We start from the raw sequence: 15,749 nt of genomic DNA, 5'->3' as shown, positions 1-15,749 counted from the left end.
GGAACTGATGAGTAGAATTATAAAGCTAGCAATAAAAAAAAAATATATACAAACAAAATGATAAAATCTATATACAAAAAATAAACCCAAAACATTCAACATGACAAATGTCTTAGAAATGTTATACATATCCTATTCCAATATTGATCAGTGGTTCTAAATTCATAACTAAAATAATTAATTAAAATAATCACACCCCTTGGGAGGAATTGGTGAGTAGAATTAAAAAGCTAGCAATGAAGAACAAATATATACAAACAAAAATGATAAAATATATACATATATATATATATATATATATATATATATATATATATATATATATATATATATATATATATATATATATATATATATATATATATATATATATATATAAAATAAACCCCCAAAACATTCAAGATGACAAATGTCAGAACTAAAATAATCACACCCCTTGGGAGGAACTGATGAGTAGAATTATAAAGCTAGCAATGAAGTAAAAATATATACAAACAAAAAAATGATAAAATATATATGAAAAAAAACCCCAAAACATTCAAGATGACAAATGTCTTAGAAATGCTATACATATCCTATCCCAATATTGATCAGTGGTTCTAAATTAATGACTACTGCAGTAAGGAAAAAACACAAAGTTACACTCAACATCTTTCCAAATAATTGTTCTGCTTTTTCGGTACATTTGAGTTTTTTTTTTTTTTTAAAAAACATGCTTAGGAATCACAATAATATTACAATTGTAAGCAATACATAGGCGGAATAGCTTTCTTATCAAGGTCTTAGGAATGGGAGTATGTGGTAGTAGAGTTAGGCTGGCCATACATAATTCAAATTTCGAAAGAATATTCTTTCGAAAAATCAGAAATTTTGTGCGTTTTGTGATTCGATGGCGCCACCATTGATTTCAAAATTCGATCAACCAAGCCTTCAACTTAACCTCATATTGCTACAGAAAAGAATTTTCCTGGCTGTGAATCTTCTTTTCTTTCTGGGAATTTTCCATTCTTGCACTCATGCGCATTTCTTTTTCAGTTATATTTCTTGCACGATTCTCCCATCATTGTGTAGAAAATCATTCATTTTTCAGAAAATTTCCAACATGCCCGATCACTCAAATTCAATGACTGCATGAAAATCGGCTGTTGCTGCGGCTTACTAATGGTGCAAAATTCGAACAAAAATACTTAAGATTTTCGAAAGAAAATTCTTTCAAAATTCAACCCATGTATGGCCAGCCTTAGTATAATGCCAAGGATGTTGGCTGCCGTGGGCAAAACATACAGAATAAAATATATGTATTTGGAGAGTCTAAAATTTCTTACACAAGTTATTTTGAATGCAAATTACAGAACAGAAAAAGCAAACATTAACTACTCATGAGTTCCTCTGCAAAGAGAATCAGATAAAATAACAACACAAAATTATACTAAAGCAATAAAAAGTATTCTACATTTGTTCTGAGCAAACTGATTGATTGTTTTTTTTTTCATTTATTAGAGAAATCAGAGAAGCGACTGAAGTTCCTCTTTAAACTTAAACTCTAGGTTAAAAGAATATCTAAATATGTCTTTATTATCTTCTGGTTTCCCCCATGCATAGCATGAAGAGGGAGGGGTTTCACTGTCCCTGTACTGCGCAGGATAAAGTGAGCAGAGTGATGACTTCTTTAGAGTGCTGCTTCTCATCAAGTCACCTGTAAGCATGCTGAGAACAGATTGGTGCTTCAATGCAGTGGAGAAAAGTCAGGTCACCAACCTGCCTATGATGTCTGTCAGGATGGCCTCTGCAAATGTGTCCCTGGGATGGACATGTTTCACCCTGAAGATGACATTTTTAATGTCCAGACACCAATATGAAGACCTCTATAAAATTCAAATGCACAGTAAAGTTGATGGGACTTTTAGGGTGCTTAAATTAAACAGCAATCCAGTATTTAAAAAAGTTAAGATTTTATTAAATCAGATTAAACCTTTTTTTCATCTCAAAAATTGCAGAAGCTTGTTATTTTAATTTCTGCCAGTGGTACAGAAAGTGCTTATTCCCAACAAGTTTCGTCCACTCTGGCTTCTTTAGTTATGCAGAAACTATATTGTTCAAAAACAATAGTAAATAACACATCATATTTTTACAATGTTAAATGCATTGGTAAAAATATGATGTGTTATATACTATTGTTTTTGTACAATATAGTTTCTGATTAACTGGCGATTACCTTCCCTGAAGAAGCCCAAGTGGACGACACATGTTGGGCATATACACTTTCTGTACTGCTGGCAGAAATTAGGATAAGCTTCTGTAATTTTAAAGATAAACATTTTTTTTAATGTTGTCATTTATTAAAAAGTTAACTTTTTCATATACTGAATTGCTGTTTAATTTAAGCACCCTTAAAAGTCAACTTTCCTGTGCATTTGATTGTCAAGGGATGTGGTGCTAAATACCGGTTCTCATTCACCCATATTGTCAAAGATAGACCTCTATAGCAGAGGCCTCCAAACTTTCTAAGCAAAGGGCCAATTTACTGTCCTGCATACTATAGGGGGGCTGGACTGTGGTTAGTGGGTGTAGAAAATGCCCCAGCATCAGTGCCTCTTCATTGGTATTAATGACAGAAATAGTGCACCATTGATGGTGTCAGTTAGTGGAATAGTGCCTCGAGAACCAGACAAAGGCAAGCAAAGTGCCACATCCAGCCACCGGGCCACAGTTTGGAGTCCACCACGCTATAATATTATCAAACATGTTTTTTTGCGAGCTGAAAGACTCCTCAGTGTTAATCTATGTTGTGAATCAGAAGGCAGGGTTAAAGTAGTATTGAACCCCCAGCCTTTTTTTTATTTAGTTTTTTATTAATTTTAACACATTGAGCACAATAACAACAACATTTCCCAGTAAACAATTTATTAAGGTACCTGCCCCAGCTTTCAGTGCTGCTGACTCTTGCATCCTCAGTGCTAATACCCTGAATTTTTGGTCTTCACTGGAAAGAGCTAACGATGGACTTGGACTTGGAGAAGAGAGAAGAGCAGGGGGAGTGCCCTTGGAGCTTGGGGAAGAGAGAAGAGCAAGGAGAGTGCCCTTGCCATCCTAGGCTATGGGGCTGCATACAAGGGCAGCTCCATAGGATGCTGCAAGTGGAAGGAGCCACGCCAAGATAGGAAAGCTGCTGTGATGAATCACTTTTTGTTATTTTGCTTTCTTGCAGATATTTTTGTCCTGGTGGCCTCCATTCCTGTGGTGGCCGTGGGGAAAAATCAGGGAAATGTCTTGGCCACATCTCTTCGGAGTTTGCGATTCCTTCAGATCCTGCGGATGCTGCGTATGGACCGGAGAGGAGGGACCTGGAAGCTCCTGGGTTCAGCCATCTGTTCACATAGCAAGGTCAGTGCTGCAAGGTGGAATTGGGGGTCAACAGAGGTTGTAATAGAATGAGCCAATTGAAACTGGTGGAAGAGACCTCAGACGTGGTTGTCAATGCAAAAAGTGTTCCCACGGGACAGTTTCCTTCTACTACTGTTGAGGTGACACCTGAAAATCGTTATAGTGGAATCAGGGATCAGCAAAGTTCATAATAGGGATGAGCCAACTGAAACTGGTGGAAGATGTCTCAAACGTGGTTGGCCAAGCTTGGCTTCATCCGACTTTCTGTAGAGTACATAGGAAGATCTGATGATCCATGGTGGAGACTGAAGGTACTAATTGAAACGTCAGTCTCTGGTTGGAAATGCAGGATTTTTTTTTTTTTTTTAGGGAAAAGTTACATTTTATTACTTGATTGGATATATTGTACTTAGTGGGTGTTTTGGGATTTTTATATCCTGTTGTGATCTGCAGACGATGACATTTGTCTAAAATTCTAACATTTTAAATCCGCTAAATATCAAATATGTTTTATATTTACCATTGGCAGCCAGCAGATGGCAAGCCTCAAGCGGTGCAGCCTCTTTTAAAGCGGTTCTTCGTCCTGTTTGAAAAAAAAAATTAAAAGTCAGCAGCTATAAATACTGTAGCTGCTGACTTTTAATAAAAGGACACTTACCTGTCCAAGGATCCAGCACCATCCTCACCCCAGACCTGCTCTTCACCAACAGGTTTACTATTGGTAGCCAGCTGTGGTGCCTTGCAGCTTCACATCCAGCTTCCGACTGCGCATGCGCGAGCCACACTGCACATTCTGAACGGTCTTGCAGTGAGACCTGTGACGCGTCCCAGAAGGTTGCTGGCGGGGAGTGGGGAGTGTTTTGGATTTATGGTGGAACTGTGGCGATCCGACCAAAAGTATAAGTGGGTAGTACCAGTCAAAACAAGAGGTATCCATCCCTCCCCCCCCAAAATTTTAAAGTGCCAAAAACAGAAGAGGAAGGGGGGCAGTAAGTGGAACTTCCCCCTTAAGCCCTGGTTCACTTTAAATGTGGCTTTGAAATCGTGCGACTTTATCTGAAATCGCACGATTTTAAAGCTGCATGTTTGTGCAACTTTAGATGCAACTTGGAAGACATCATTGCGACTTCATGTACTTGTATAAACATACAACATGCACCCAAAATCACCAAAAGTAGTGCATGAACTACTTTTTCAAATTGATGCGGTACCGCAAGGTCGGCGTTGCACTGAATTGAACAGTGCCATTACCGACAATAGGGTGCGACTTGTCATGCGATTTGGACCTGTCAAATCGAATGACAAGTCAAGCCTTAGGGTGAAGTTCTGCTTTAATAGGCTCAGAACATCCACTGCTAATGTATAGAGCTGCATAGCCGGGGAGATCAGATTACATAGACTGATAAATGGCTTGTAGGATGGACACAATCTTTCCCTCTTTCCTAGCAGACACATGTTAACCTCCCTGGCGGGATGATTCTTTCCGATTTTAGGTGCTGAAAGCGGTACAATTATTTTGCATGTAATTCTTAAGAACGAGCAGCCAAAACCAACTATTTACATATGATTTTTTTTTTTTACTGTGCGTTCTTCTTTATAACATCTCGGGTATGATAAAGTTTGAAACACAAAATCATAAATTATAATATAATAAATAACTATAAATAAGTTAAAGTATGTATATTTATATATGTGTATGTGTATATATATATATATATAATGTGTGTGTATATGTGTATATATATATATATATATATATATGTGTGTGTGTATATATAGATATCTATATATATAGATATATATATCTATATATACATAAAAAGTACAGTAAAACTGCAGGAAAGGGCACTGGGGGGCAAACTAATGTGAATTTATTTTATTTTGTAATGTATTAGTGTGTTTGGTGTGTTTTACTGTTTGAATTTGCCGCCGGTTCCACTTCCCTGCGAGCGCAGGAGACGGAAGTTGGGGCACAGAGCAACGGGTGGAAGATCCGGCCGCTGCACACCGCCGGGATACATCGCTGGATCCCGGGGACAAGGTGAGTACCCTCTCTTACAGGATCCAGCGATCTTTCTAGCAGTACCCTGAGTGTGGCTCGGGGTTACCGCTTTTGGCACTGAAATTTAACCCTGAGCCACACTTGGGAATACCGCTTGGAAGGTTAAAGCGGTTGTAAACCCAAAGAACAAAAAAAAAAAAAAAAAAACCTGCAAGACAAAGGCATAATGGGCTAGTATGTATCGCATACTAGCCCATTATGTGTAACTTACCTTAGAAAGAAGCCCCGACACGGACCCCCAGACATCGGCGGCTCCGGCGCGGTGATTGGCTGGAAGAGACGGCTCCGGCGCGATGATTGGCCGGAGCCGCGATGACGTCACTCCCGCGCATGCGCGCGGGAGTGATTTTCCGGCAAGCTCCCGGCAAATAGATTGAAGGTCCCCCCGGACCTTCAGAGCGCATGCGCCGCTCGCGTGAGCGGCTGCATGCACTGTAAATATCTCCTAAACCATGCCGGTTTAGGAGATATTATTTGTACCTACAGGTAAGCCTTATTATAGGCTTACCTGTAGGTAAAAGTGTAAAAAAGCGGGATACTACCGCTTTAAAGTAGAACTATAGGCAAAACTTTTTTTTTCATTTTGGATGTCCCATAGCCAAACAGGAAGTGAGAGGAAATCTCTGCAAATTGAGGGAATTCCTTGGGGACCTCCATGTCACCAGAACTAGTGTCCCCATTGGAAGATTTCCCCTCTATTATTTTTCTGGGGACAACCCAAAATTTGGGATTTCCTTTTACTTTCAATGATGTACAGTAATATGAATCTATTAAAAAAAATCTTTATAAAAAAATGAAAGTGATGAAAAGAGTAAAAGTAAAACAAAAGTTAGTAAAGTAAACGGGACAAATAGAGAGGGTAAATCTCCTTAATGGGGCGTAGACAGCAATAGAAACTGACAGGGGTTCTAATCCCTCTGCACTCTATCCAAGGCATACTTTAATCAGTCAGTTAATATGGGCGGCCAACACTGCTGGGCTTGCTTAATAGAAAGAATTTTCTGTAAAGTGAGCATCCTGAATGCTGTGTGTATTAACCAGTTCCGGACCGCCAACCGCAGTTTTTCTGTGAGCAGGCAGCCCCTCCTGCGTGAAAACCGACGTAGTATTATGTCAGTCGCGCGCCTGATGCTAGGGGGTGAGGGGGCGCGGTCCCACCCCCACTCGACAGCGGGGGATGCTGATGCACAGGGTTGACAGCAATCGCACCCTCGATCGTTCCCCGCTGAGAGAGAAGGACGGGCAGCTGTTGTAAACACAGCTGACCATTCTCTCTGGAATGATCACAGAGCGCCTGTGATCCTCCTATAAAGGAACACAGGTCTCTGTGGTCATTTCACAAGCCCCCCCCCCCCCCACAGTTGGTAAACACTTCCCTATGCTTACATTTAACCCCTTCATCACCCACTAGGTTAACCCCTTCCCTGCCAGTGTCATTATTACAGTAACAGTGCATATTTTTAGCACTGATTTCTCTATTAATGTCACTGGTCCCCCAAAAAGTGTCAAAAATGTCAGTTAGGGTTCCTATCTGTCCGCCGCAATGTCGCAGTCCAGATCACCGCCATTACTAGTAAAAAAAAAAAAAAAAGCAATAAAAATTACAAATCTTTCCCGTAGTTTGTAGATGTGATAACTTTTGCGCAAAGCAATCAAAATGCGCTTATTGCATTTTTGTTTTTTTGTCTTTTTTTTACCAAAAATATGTAGCCGAATACACAGGTGATCAAACACCACCAAAAGAAAGCTCTAATTGTGGGAAAAAAAGGACATCAATTTTATTTGGGTACAGCGTCGCACGACCGCGCAATTTTCCGTTAAAGTAACGCAGTGCCGAATCGCAAAAAATAGCCTGGTCATTAAGGGGGAAAATCTTGCATTCCAGAAGTGGTTAAAAAAGCAGCTGCAGAGCAGAAAAGTCTGAACTCTTCCAGCATGCTGCAGAGGAGGATGTTTGCTCTTGATGTGGAAGCAGCAATCTCTCTGCGGAGGTCCCAACATCCCCCCCCCTGCTGAGTCACAGCTAGAGCTGTCCAATTAGTAGGGGGGCTGAGCTTTGTTAATACCAGAGCCATAGGTCTGACTCAGCATGAGATGTTTGAGACCTCTGCTAAGAGACCACTGCTTCCACACAAAAAGCCGCTCCAGCAGACGTCATCTGACGAAACGCGTAGGGCGGAGTCCATTGTGTCATAATGTCACTTCCGGTTTCGGACTATCAAGCCGTGGAACGCGGAAGCTTCCCAGCGAACGACCTACACTGATCAAAGACAGGTTGTATATTCGGTGCGACACCTAGTGGTCACACTGGTGGCTGCAATCCTTTATTCAAATATTGGGAATTACCTTACACCTTCACCACAATATCACTAGGAATTCCCCTTTTTTGGACACTCTTTTGTTTACAATAATTATATATAATTTATCAGTTTCTGCACTGTAAAAATAGCATTGGAATAAATTCATTACTCATTTTGGAATTTGTTTATTTATTTGCACACCAGCACTTTTTGCACGAGTTCACCACACACAGTAGGATACAGTTGATTCGATTGGATCAATACGGTGCAGCACATTTTATTTTATTGGTGTCATTTCCTTTTTTCTGGAGTTTATTATATGAAGTTGATATATCATTTCACCCCGACACTTGATCACTTATAGGTAGCGCCGCATCAACTTCTCTGCAATTTTTTATTTTTTTTTAAGAAAAATTATTTGTTTGCAAAATTTTAGAACAGAAACTAAAAGAAATGTTTTATTTTTCCTTTTTTTTTTTTTTTTTTTTTTTTTTTAATTCTTGATATTTTTTCCTTTATATAGCAAAAAATTAAGTACAACCAAAAGAAAGCTCTATTTGTGTGAAATAAATTTAATTTGTGGACAATGGTGCATGACCGCGCAATTGCCAGTTTAAAGTAGCGCAGTGCAGCAAAAATTGGTCTGGTCATGAAGGCGGTAGAATCTTTTGGAGGTCAAGTGATTAACACTTTGTACATTGTTTGTAATTATATATATATATATATATATATATATATATATATATATATATACATGGGGCAGCCATATACTGTATGCTTATTACATACTCCGGTTCTGATCCCGGTTTCTCAGTGCTGCACAATGGTTGTGCTTTTCTTCTTCCTCTCACAATGCAAGTCTATGTATAAAAAATAAAGTGTGACACATCAGCACCGCAACAGCGAAACTTTCCATGTTATAGAACAATATGATTTGTAAGCACCATCTAGTGGCCAAAAGATGGCGCTTAGGATAATACCTGACAGTTAGGCTACGTTCACATCTTGGCGTTGCTATTTACAGGCGTTTTTAAGGCTACGTTCACATGTGGGCGTAGTGATCGCGGGCAGAATCACCGCGATTCTGCCCGCGATCCGGAAATCATTGCAATTTGCGAGACGCCTGTGCGTTGCCCGTGATTTGCAATGGCACCCCAAACGCTGTGTGATGTTGCCACAATTTCCGCCTGCCAAATTGCGGTAAACGCGCAAACAAAATTGCGGGACGCATGACGCCCCAAAGAAGCTCTTGTACTTTTTTTGGGCATCATGCATCCCGCGATTTTGTTTGCGTGATGTTACTGCGATTCAGCAGGCGGAAATCGCGGCAACATCGCACAGCGTTTGGGGTGCCATTGCAAATCACGGGCAACGCACAGGCGTCTCGCAAATTGCAATGATTTCCGGATCGCGGGCAGAATCACCCACACCCACATGTGAACGTAGCCTTAGGGTTTTTTTCAGGCGTTTTTATGGGCGTTTTTGTGCAGGCATTTTTAGGTTGACAAGTGACCAATGGAAAAAAATAAAAAAACGCCTGTAATCTGCCCAAAAAGAAGCTCATGTACTTTTTTGAGCGTTTTGCTTAAAACGTCAAAATGCTCAGATGTGAACAGGGGCCATTGAAATGAATAGGATTTGTCTTGTTGGGCGTTTTTTGAGCTGATGCTAGAGCAGAAAAACTCCCCAAAAACGCCCCAAAACGCCTATTTGTGAACTTAGTCTTAATGTATATAACACAGAATAGTGTACGTTTCATTGGGACTGCGCCAGGGTCTGTGTCACGTTCGTTTCGTGAACTTTTTAAAACTTTTTATATCTCTGTGAGTCAATTGATTCACTGAAAACAGCAGCTGAACAGGTAATATCAATAGTTACTCTGCCTCTAGTATTGAACCTACAAATCTGTAAATGTAATACAAAAATTCTGCTGAGCAAGTAAGTAAAAAAAAAAGTGAAAGTCATCAAAAACGATCCTTTTGTAAATACAGAATAGGTGAGGTTAGGTTCACACCTTTGCTTGTTGGGAACGCGCAAAAAATCAAAATCTTCTGCCCTTTAGCAGGCGCGCGTTAATGCCATTGATTGTTAGGGACACCCCTCATGCATCTGCTACTGGGCATGTTTTCACAGGCACCAAACCACATGGTGCTGTACGTTTTTTGTAAAGGGTCACGGACTTCTTTTCCTCGTTACTTGTATGTAGGGCAGCCTATTATAATGAGTAAACGATTGGGCTGTCCTACACGTGACGCACGGGAACGTGCACGTGCTCGGTTGCTCCGTAGGTGTGTACCTAGCCTAACTCATGATGGTAGAATACACTATAATTCTATCCATGTGCAAAATGTTGTTTGTTTCCTTGAAGTTATACTCTAGTTATGAATGGTAGTATTCTGATTGGTGTGATGTCTCCAGTATGTTTGCGTGTGCATCCCACAGCGCATTTCTCATCATGCAAAACATTTCTTTGCAGGAACTCATCACAGCTTGGTATATTGGATTCCTGACGCTCATCTTGTCCTCCTTTCTTGTTTACTTGGTGGAGAAAGATGATCATGAACTGAACGAGAAAGGGGAAACCAAAGAGGATTTTGAAACGTACGCCGATGCCCTCTGGTGGGGGTTGGTGAGTAGTGCAATTGAGTGAAAAGTTTTTTTATGTTATCGTCACTTTTCTCAATATTAAAGCTAAATTTCCGGCCTCAAAGCACTCATTATTTTTTTATAGAATTTATATAGCGCCAACAGTTTATGCAGCGCTTTACAACTTGAGGATAGACGGTACAAATACAATACACTTTAATACAGTAGGAATCAGAGGGCCCTGCTGGTTAGAGCTTTCAATCTAATCTACAATCTAAGCTACAACACTCATCCCACCTATCCATCCCTTCTCCCCCCTCCCTCCCCTCCTCTACACAAATAGCTTTGTTGTTTTTTTTTTTTCCATCCCATGCAGGGCCCAGGTTTAAATAAGCCACTAAGCATCAGGGGAGGACTGGGCCAGGGGGCAGGGGGGCAATTTCCCCCTGGGCCGCTCTGATGCCCCGTAAAAAGGCTGCACCGCTTCTGCTACAGACACGCCTAAAGAATTCCTGGTGAAGAGGAGTAAAAAGCCCCTGCCGCTAACCTACTGAGTGCGGGCTGAAGACACAAACAGAGCGCAGACCTCCCCCCAAGTATGGATGGTGTAAACTGTATCTGAGCAGAGGCCAGTTTAATGCACCACTGGAGACTCTCCTCCCCCGGCCAGCCCCAACCAAGCTGTCCCAGCTCCCCCCAACTGCCCCCTGCTGGGCAGGCCAGGAATCGAGATTCAGCCAGTGTGTAGAGAGTACCGGGAGCGGAGCTTTAGCCTGAAATGGGGTTCAGGAGGAGGATGGGAAGAGGGAGAATGGGAGGGGGGCTGAGTCGCTGCACCATGGGCCTCTGGTTTGTACTTGCCCCCTGGGCTGAAAGTTGCCAGTCTGCCCCTACTAAGCACCACCGGTGAAAGATGTGCCCATGCGTCCACATGCATGCTGTTATGTGCATTTCTGTGCATATTCTTGCATGCTTAGTTAGACTTCCATGCCTGATAACATGTACATGTCTATGTACATGAGCATAAGCCTTACGGCTGGCATGATCTTTCTGCTGGCTGGCCCAACGTTTCTAGAAGGTTCCATATGACAGCACAACTATCATAGTATGGTAGCTTTGGTATTTAGAAAATTAGGTATTATTTGAAATAATACAAAGTTTCAATTTTTGCATTTGTTTTGTAGATCACTCTCGCTACAATTGGCTATGGGGACAAGACTCCAAAGACTTGGGAAGGACGACTGATTGCGGCTACCTTTTCTTTGATTGGCGTTTCCTTTTTTGCACTTCCTGCTGTAAGTTCTCTCTCTACATGTCTCTAAATGTGTAGAAATGAATAATCGTTGTCAGTCATTCTAGTTCAGAGATTGTATCATATTTTTGTTTAAGCATGCATGTTTGTAACTCCATTTATGTTTTAACCAATATATATTCGATCCATGTTAGTGAAGGTAACTAAGGTGCCACATCCCTTATTGTACAATTTAGTACATTAGATTTTTTAGGCACCCAATAATAACAAATTTATAAAATCACTTAATGTTATTAAGAATAGCATATTTAATTAAAACGTATATAAATGTAAAATGGCCAATATAGTGTAGCACCCTCCTAGGTAGGTGCTAGGAAGAAGCATATGGGTGGCCCTGTCTGCTTATCAGGAGGGCCTGATTCATTTGTTAGGCTGTCATGCGTTTCCCAGGGTGTCTGTTGGGTCTGGGGAGTCTCCCCACTGTGTCCAATGAGGGCTCTCATTGGACAGTGGAGGAAACCAAGCCAATAGTACACCAGGGCTTGTATCCATCTCAGAGGGCAGAATCTGCCGTAAAGCATCCTGGGAGTGGGTATAGGTCGGAGGGGAGCACATGACGCAGTGTCTTTGGCGGGAAGCAGAGTCCCAGGAGGAGGGTGACGCTGTCTCTCCTCCTGTCAGCACAAGTGAGGGTGTCCTGGGCGGTCGGCCTAGAGGACAAAGGTTGAGCTGGGCTGCAGAAAGGGATCCAGAGTCCTGTGGACTGAGTGGAGCTGCTGGGCAGGAGTTTAGAGGAAAACCGTATCGTGAGTACTTGGGACTGCCCAGGGGTCTGCCTAGGAGAGGGGGCAACTCCAGAAGATCAAGGGGATCCAGGAGCCAGCTAACCTGAGGAGAAGGATTAGAGAAAAGGGGTCCCATTGTGAAGCCCTGAAGATAATAGAGAGGAAGAGGGTGCCGGTGTGGGCCCTGAAGTGTTTAGCAGCGCAGCAGCAGCACAAGTAGCTACCTCAGCAAGGAGTGCTTAAGGGAGCTAAAGAAAGGACTTCTTTAAGAGAGAAAGCAGTCTAAAATCAGTTCAGAGTTAACAGGCAGCATGCCAGCGTTGACCGGCATCTAGCCAGCATCTAGTCAGCGTCAAGAAGCACTTCCAGTTGTCCCTGAAAGTTGTGCATAGTTGAAGCCAGAGGAGTATCCCACTCATTCCCTTCTCCCATCCAAGTTCTCCAATAAAAAAAAAAAAAAAAAACAAAGATACTGGACTGATCATTGTCTCAGCACTTACACTTAACCACTTGCCGTCTGCTCACTAGAGCTCTACTGCGGCAAAGTGGTTCGTTAGCGTCTGGCAACGTAGACACTCCCCTTTCTCGACGGCGCGCGCGCGTGTCACCGGAGGCTCCCTCCCGCTGTATTCAGTCACAGCGGGAGTCGGGCCAGGGGAGGAGCAGCGGCGATCGCTGCTGCTCTTCCCCGATCGTCAGGGAATCGAGTGTGGAGATCCGCCCGCTTGTGTAAACACAAGCGGGCGGATCTCCTAAGTGACAGGCAGTGACAGATTGCAGGGTTCAGCATAGTTGAACCCTCGATCTGTCCCTGTGTCACTCAGTCACCTCTCCCCACACATGTTAGTAAGCACCAGGCATACATTAACCCCTCCCTCTCCAATAAAATTAACCCCTTCCCTGCCAGTGTCATTTTTACAGTAACAGTGCATATTTATAGCACTGATTACTGTAGTAATGTCACTGGTACCCCCAAAAGTGTCAATGTCAGTCAAGGGTCCGATCTGTCCGCCGCAATGTCGCAGACCCGCAAAAAAATTCGCAGATTGCCGCCATTACTCGTTAAAAAAAAAACACCAAAAATGACAGAAATCTTTCCCTTAGTAAACGCAATAACTTTTGCGCAAACCAATCAAAATACGCTTATTGTGATTTTTTTTTTTACCAAACATAGGTAGCAGAAAACAAATTGGCCAAAAATGTAAAAAATTTTTGATTTTTACATTTTTTTGGGGGGAATTTCATATAAAAAAAAAAATGTGAAAAATATTGTTATTTTTTCAAAATTGTCGCTCTTTTTTTGTTTATAGCGCAAAAAGTAAAAATCACACAGGTGATCAAAGACCACCAAAAGAAAGCTCTGTTTGTGGGGAAAAAGGACGTAAATTTAATTTGGGTATGGCGTCGCACGACCGTGCAATTGTCAGTTAAATTCGCACAGTTCCGAATCGCAAAAAGTGGCCTGGACGTAAGACGGCAAAATCCTCCAGTGGTTAAGTGGTTAAAGGGAACATGCACAAGGGTACTTTTGTTGCACCCGGTGGCCAAGGGGGACCCATATCCAGCACAATGGCTGGGATTCCCGCTACAATAGTTTGGTACAATATACAGGCATCACCCAAACTTTAACAAATGGTTAACCCCAATGCATTTTGATTCAGTTGATCTTCATCTGGGGGATATATATTGGGGAGTGTAGTCTGCAACATGGATAAATACATATCAAAATATATAAAACAAAAAATAGAATTAAAAGTATGCAAATCATATGCATTACAATATAATGTACAAACACAATTTACAAAATGAAGAACTGGAGTGGACCTGGATACCAGGCAAACAGCCTCCACTAAAGCCTGAGGAGCACAGAGGACGCTACAAAAGGAGGGCTTCCCACTAATAGACAACACAAAGATAAAATTCTCAAATACAGTGTTTATATGAACTTTGTAGAGTCAAAGTATCAGACAGATACTCCCGTAATAAGATGAGGTGTTTCAAAGAAAACTGGAATGCAATGCAAAGAAAAAACTTAACTTCTGCAAGGCTGAGATTGTTGGCATATGTTTGTTTCAACCAAATTGTTTTTTTTTTTAAACCTAATCTATATTTTGCTTTTTTTATATATTTTTTTATTTAGTCCTTTTTTGCTCTAGTTTGGTCTTGCGCTCTCTTTAGTCACTATTGCTAGCCATAAACATACAGTGCCTTGAAAAAGTATTCATACCCCTTGACATTTTCCACATTTCGTCATGTTACAATCGAAAACGTAAATGTATTTTGTTGTGATTTTATGTGATAGACCAACATAAAGTTGTAAAATAAATAAAATTTTTTACAAACAAATATCTGAAAATTGTGGTGGGTATTTGTATTCAGCCCCCCAAAGTCAATACTTTGTAGAACCGCCTTTCACTGGAATTACAGCTGCAAGTCTTTTTGGGGATGTCACTACCAGCTGCACATCTAGAGAGGGACATGTTTGCCAATTCTTCTTTGCAAAATAGCTCAAGCTCTGTCAGATTGCATGGAGACCGTCTGTGGACAGCAATTTTCAAGTCTTAACACAGATTCTCATATGGATCTAGGTCTGGACTATGACTGGGCCATTCTAACACATGAATATGCTTTGATCTAAACCATTCCATTGTAGCTCTGGCTGTATGTTTGGGGTTGTTGTCCTGCTGGAAGGGGAACCTCCACCCAAGTCTCAAGTCTTTTGCAGACTCAAACTCTAACTTCTTCTAAGATTACCCTGCATTTGGCTCCATCCATCTTCCCATCAACTCTGACCAGCTTCTCTGTCCCTGCTAAAGAAAAGCATCTCCACAACATGATGCTGCCACCACCATGTTTCACGGTGGGGATGGTGTGTTCAGGGTGATGTGCAGTGTTAGTTTTCCACCACACATAGCGTTTTGCTTTTAGGCCAAAAACTTAAATTTTAGTCTCATCCAACCAGAGCACCTTCTTCCACATGTTTGCTGTGTCCCCCACATGGCTTCTCACAAACTGCAAATGGGGCTTCTTATGGCTTTCTTCTTGCCACTTTTCCATAAAGGACAGATTTATGGAGTGCACGACTAATAGTTGTCCTGTGGACAGATTCTCCCACCTGAGCTGTGGATCTCTGCAGCTCCTCCAGAGTTACCATGGGCCTCTTGGCTTCTTCTCTGAGTAAAGGGGGTGAATACAAATGCACGCCACGCTTTTCAGATATTTATTTGTAAAAAAAATTAAAAGCCATTTATCATTTTTCTTCCACTTCACAATTATGTGACACTTTGTGTTGGTCTATCACATAAAATCCCAATAAAATACATTTATATTTTTGATTGTAACATGACAAAATGTGGAAATTTCAAGGGGTATGAATACTT

The 15,749-nt window shown here is 41.4% G+C and overlaps 1 protein-coding gene across 2 annotated transcripts in view; it reads left to right on the top strand.

Moving 5' to 3' along the window:
• The window catches only part of KCNQ3 (potassium voltage-gated channel subfamily Q member 3), a 332,909-nt gene that overhangs the window by 222,756 nt on the left and 94,404 nt on the right, over window positions 1-15,749 (top strand). Inside the window, exons 4-6 of one of the 2 annotated variants that reach the window (XM_082258094.1) lie at window positions 3,209-3,384; window positions 10,223-10,375; window positions 11,517-11,627. In XM_082258094.1, coding sequence (XP_082114220.1) covers window positions 3,209-3,384; window positions 10,223-10,375; window positions 11,517-11,627 — 440 coding nt within the window. The remainder of the gene's footprint in view (window positions 1-3,208; window positions 3,385-10,222; window positions 10,376-11,516; window positions 11,628-15,749) is intronic. The other variant, XM_082258095.1, reaches the window with a different exon arrangement.

The sequence above is a fragment of the Pelophylax lessonae genome, assembly GCF_965119305.1.
Source record: "Pelophylax lessonae genome assembly, chromosome: 5".
NCBI lineage: Eukaryota > Metazoa > Chordata > Amphibia > Anura > Ranidae > Pelophylax > Pelophylax lessonae.
This window is presented reverse-complemented; position numbering and strand designations above follow the sequence as displayed.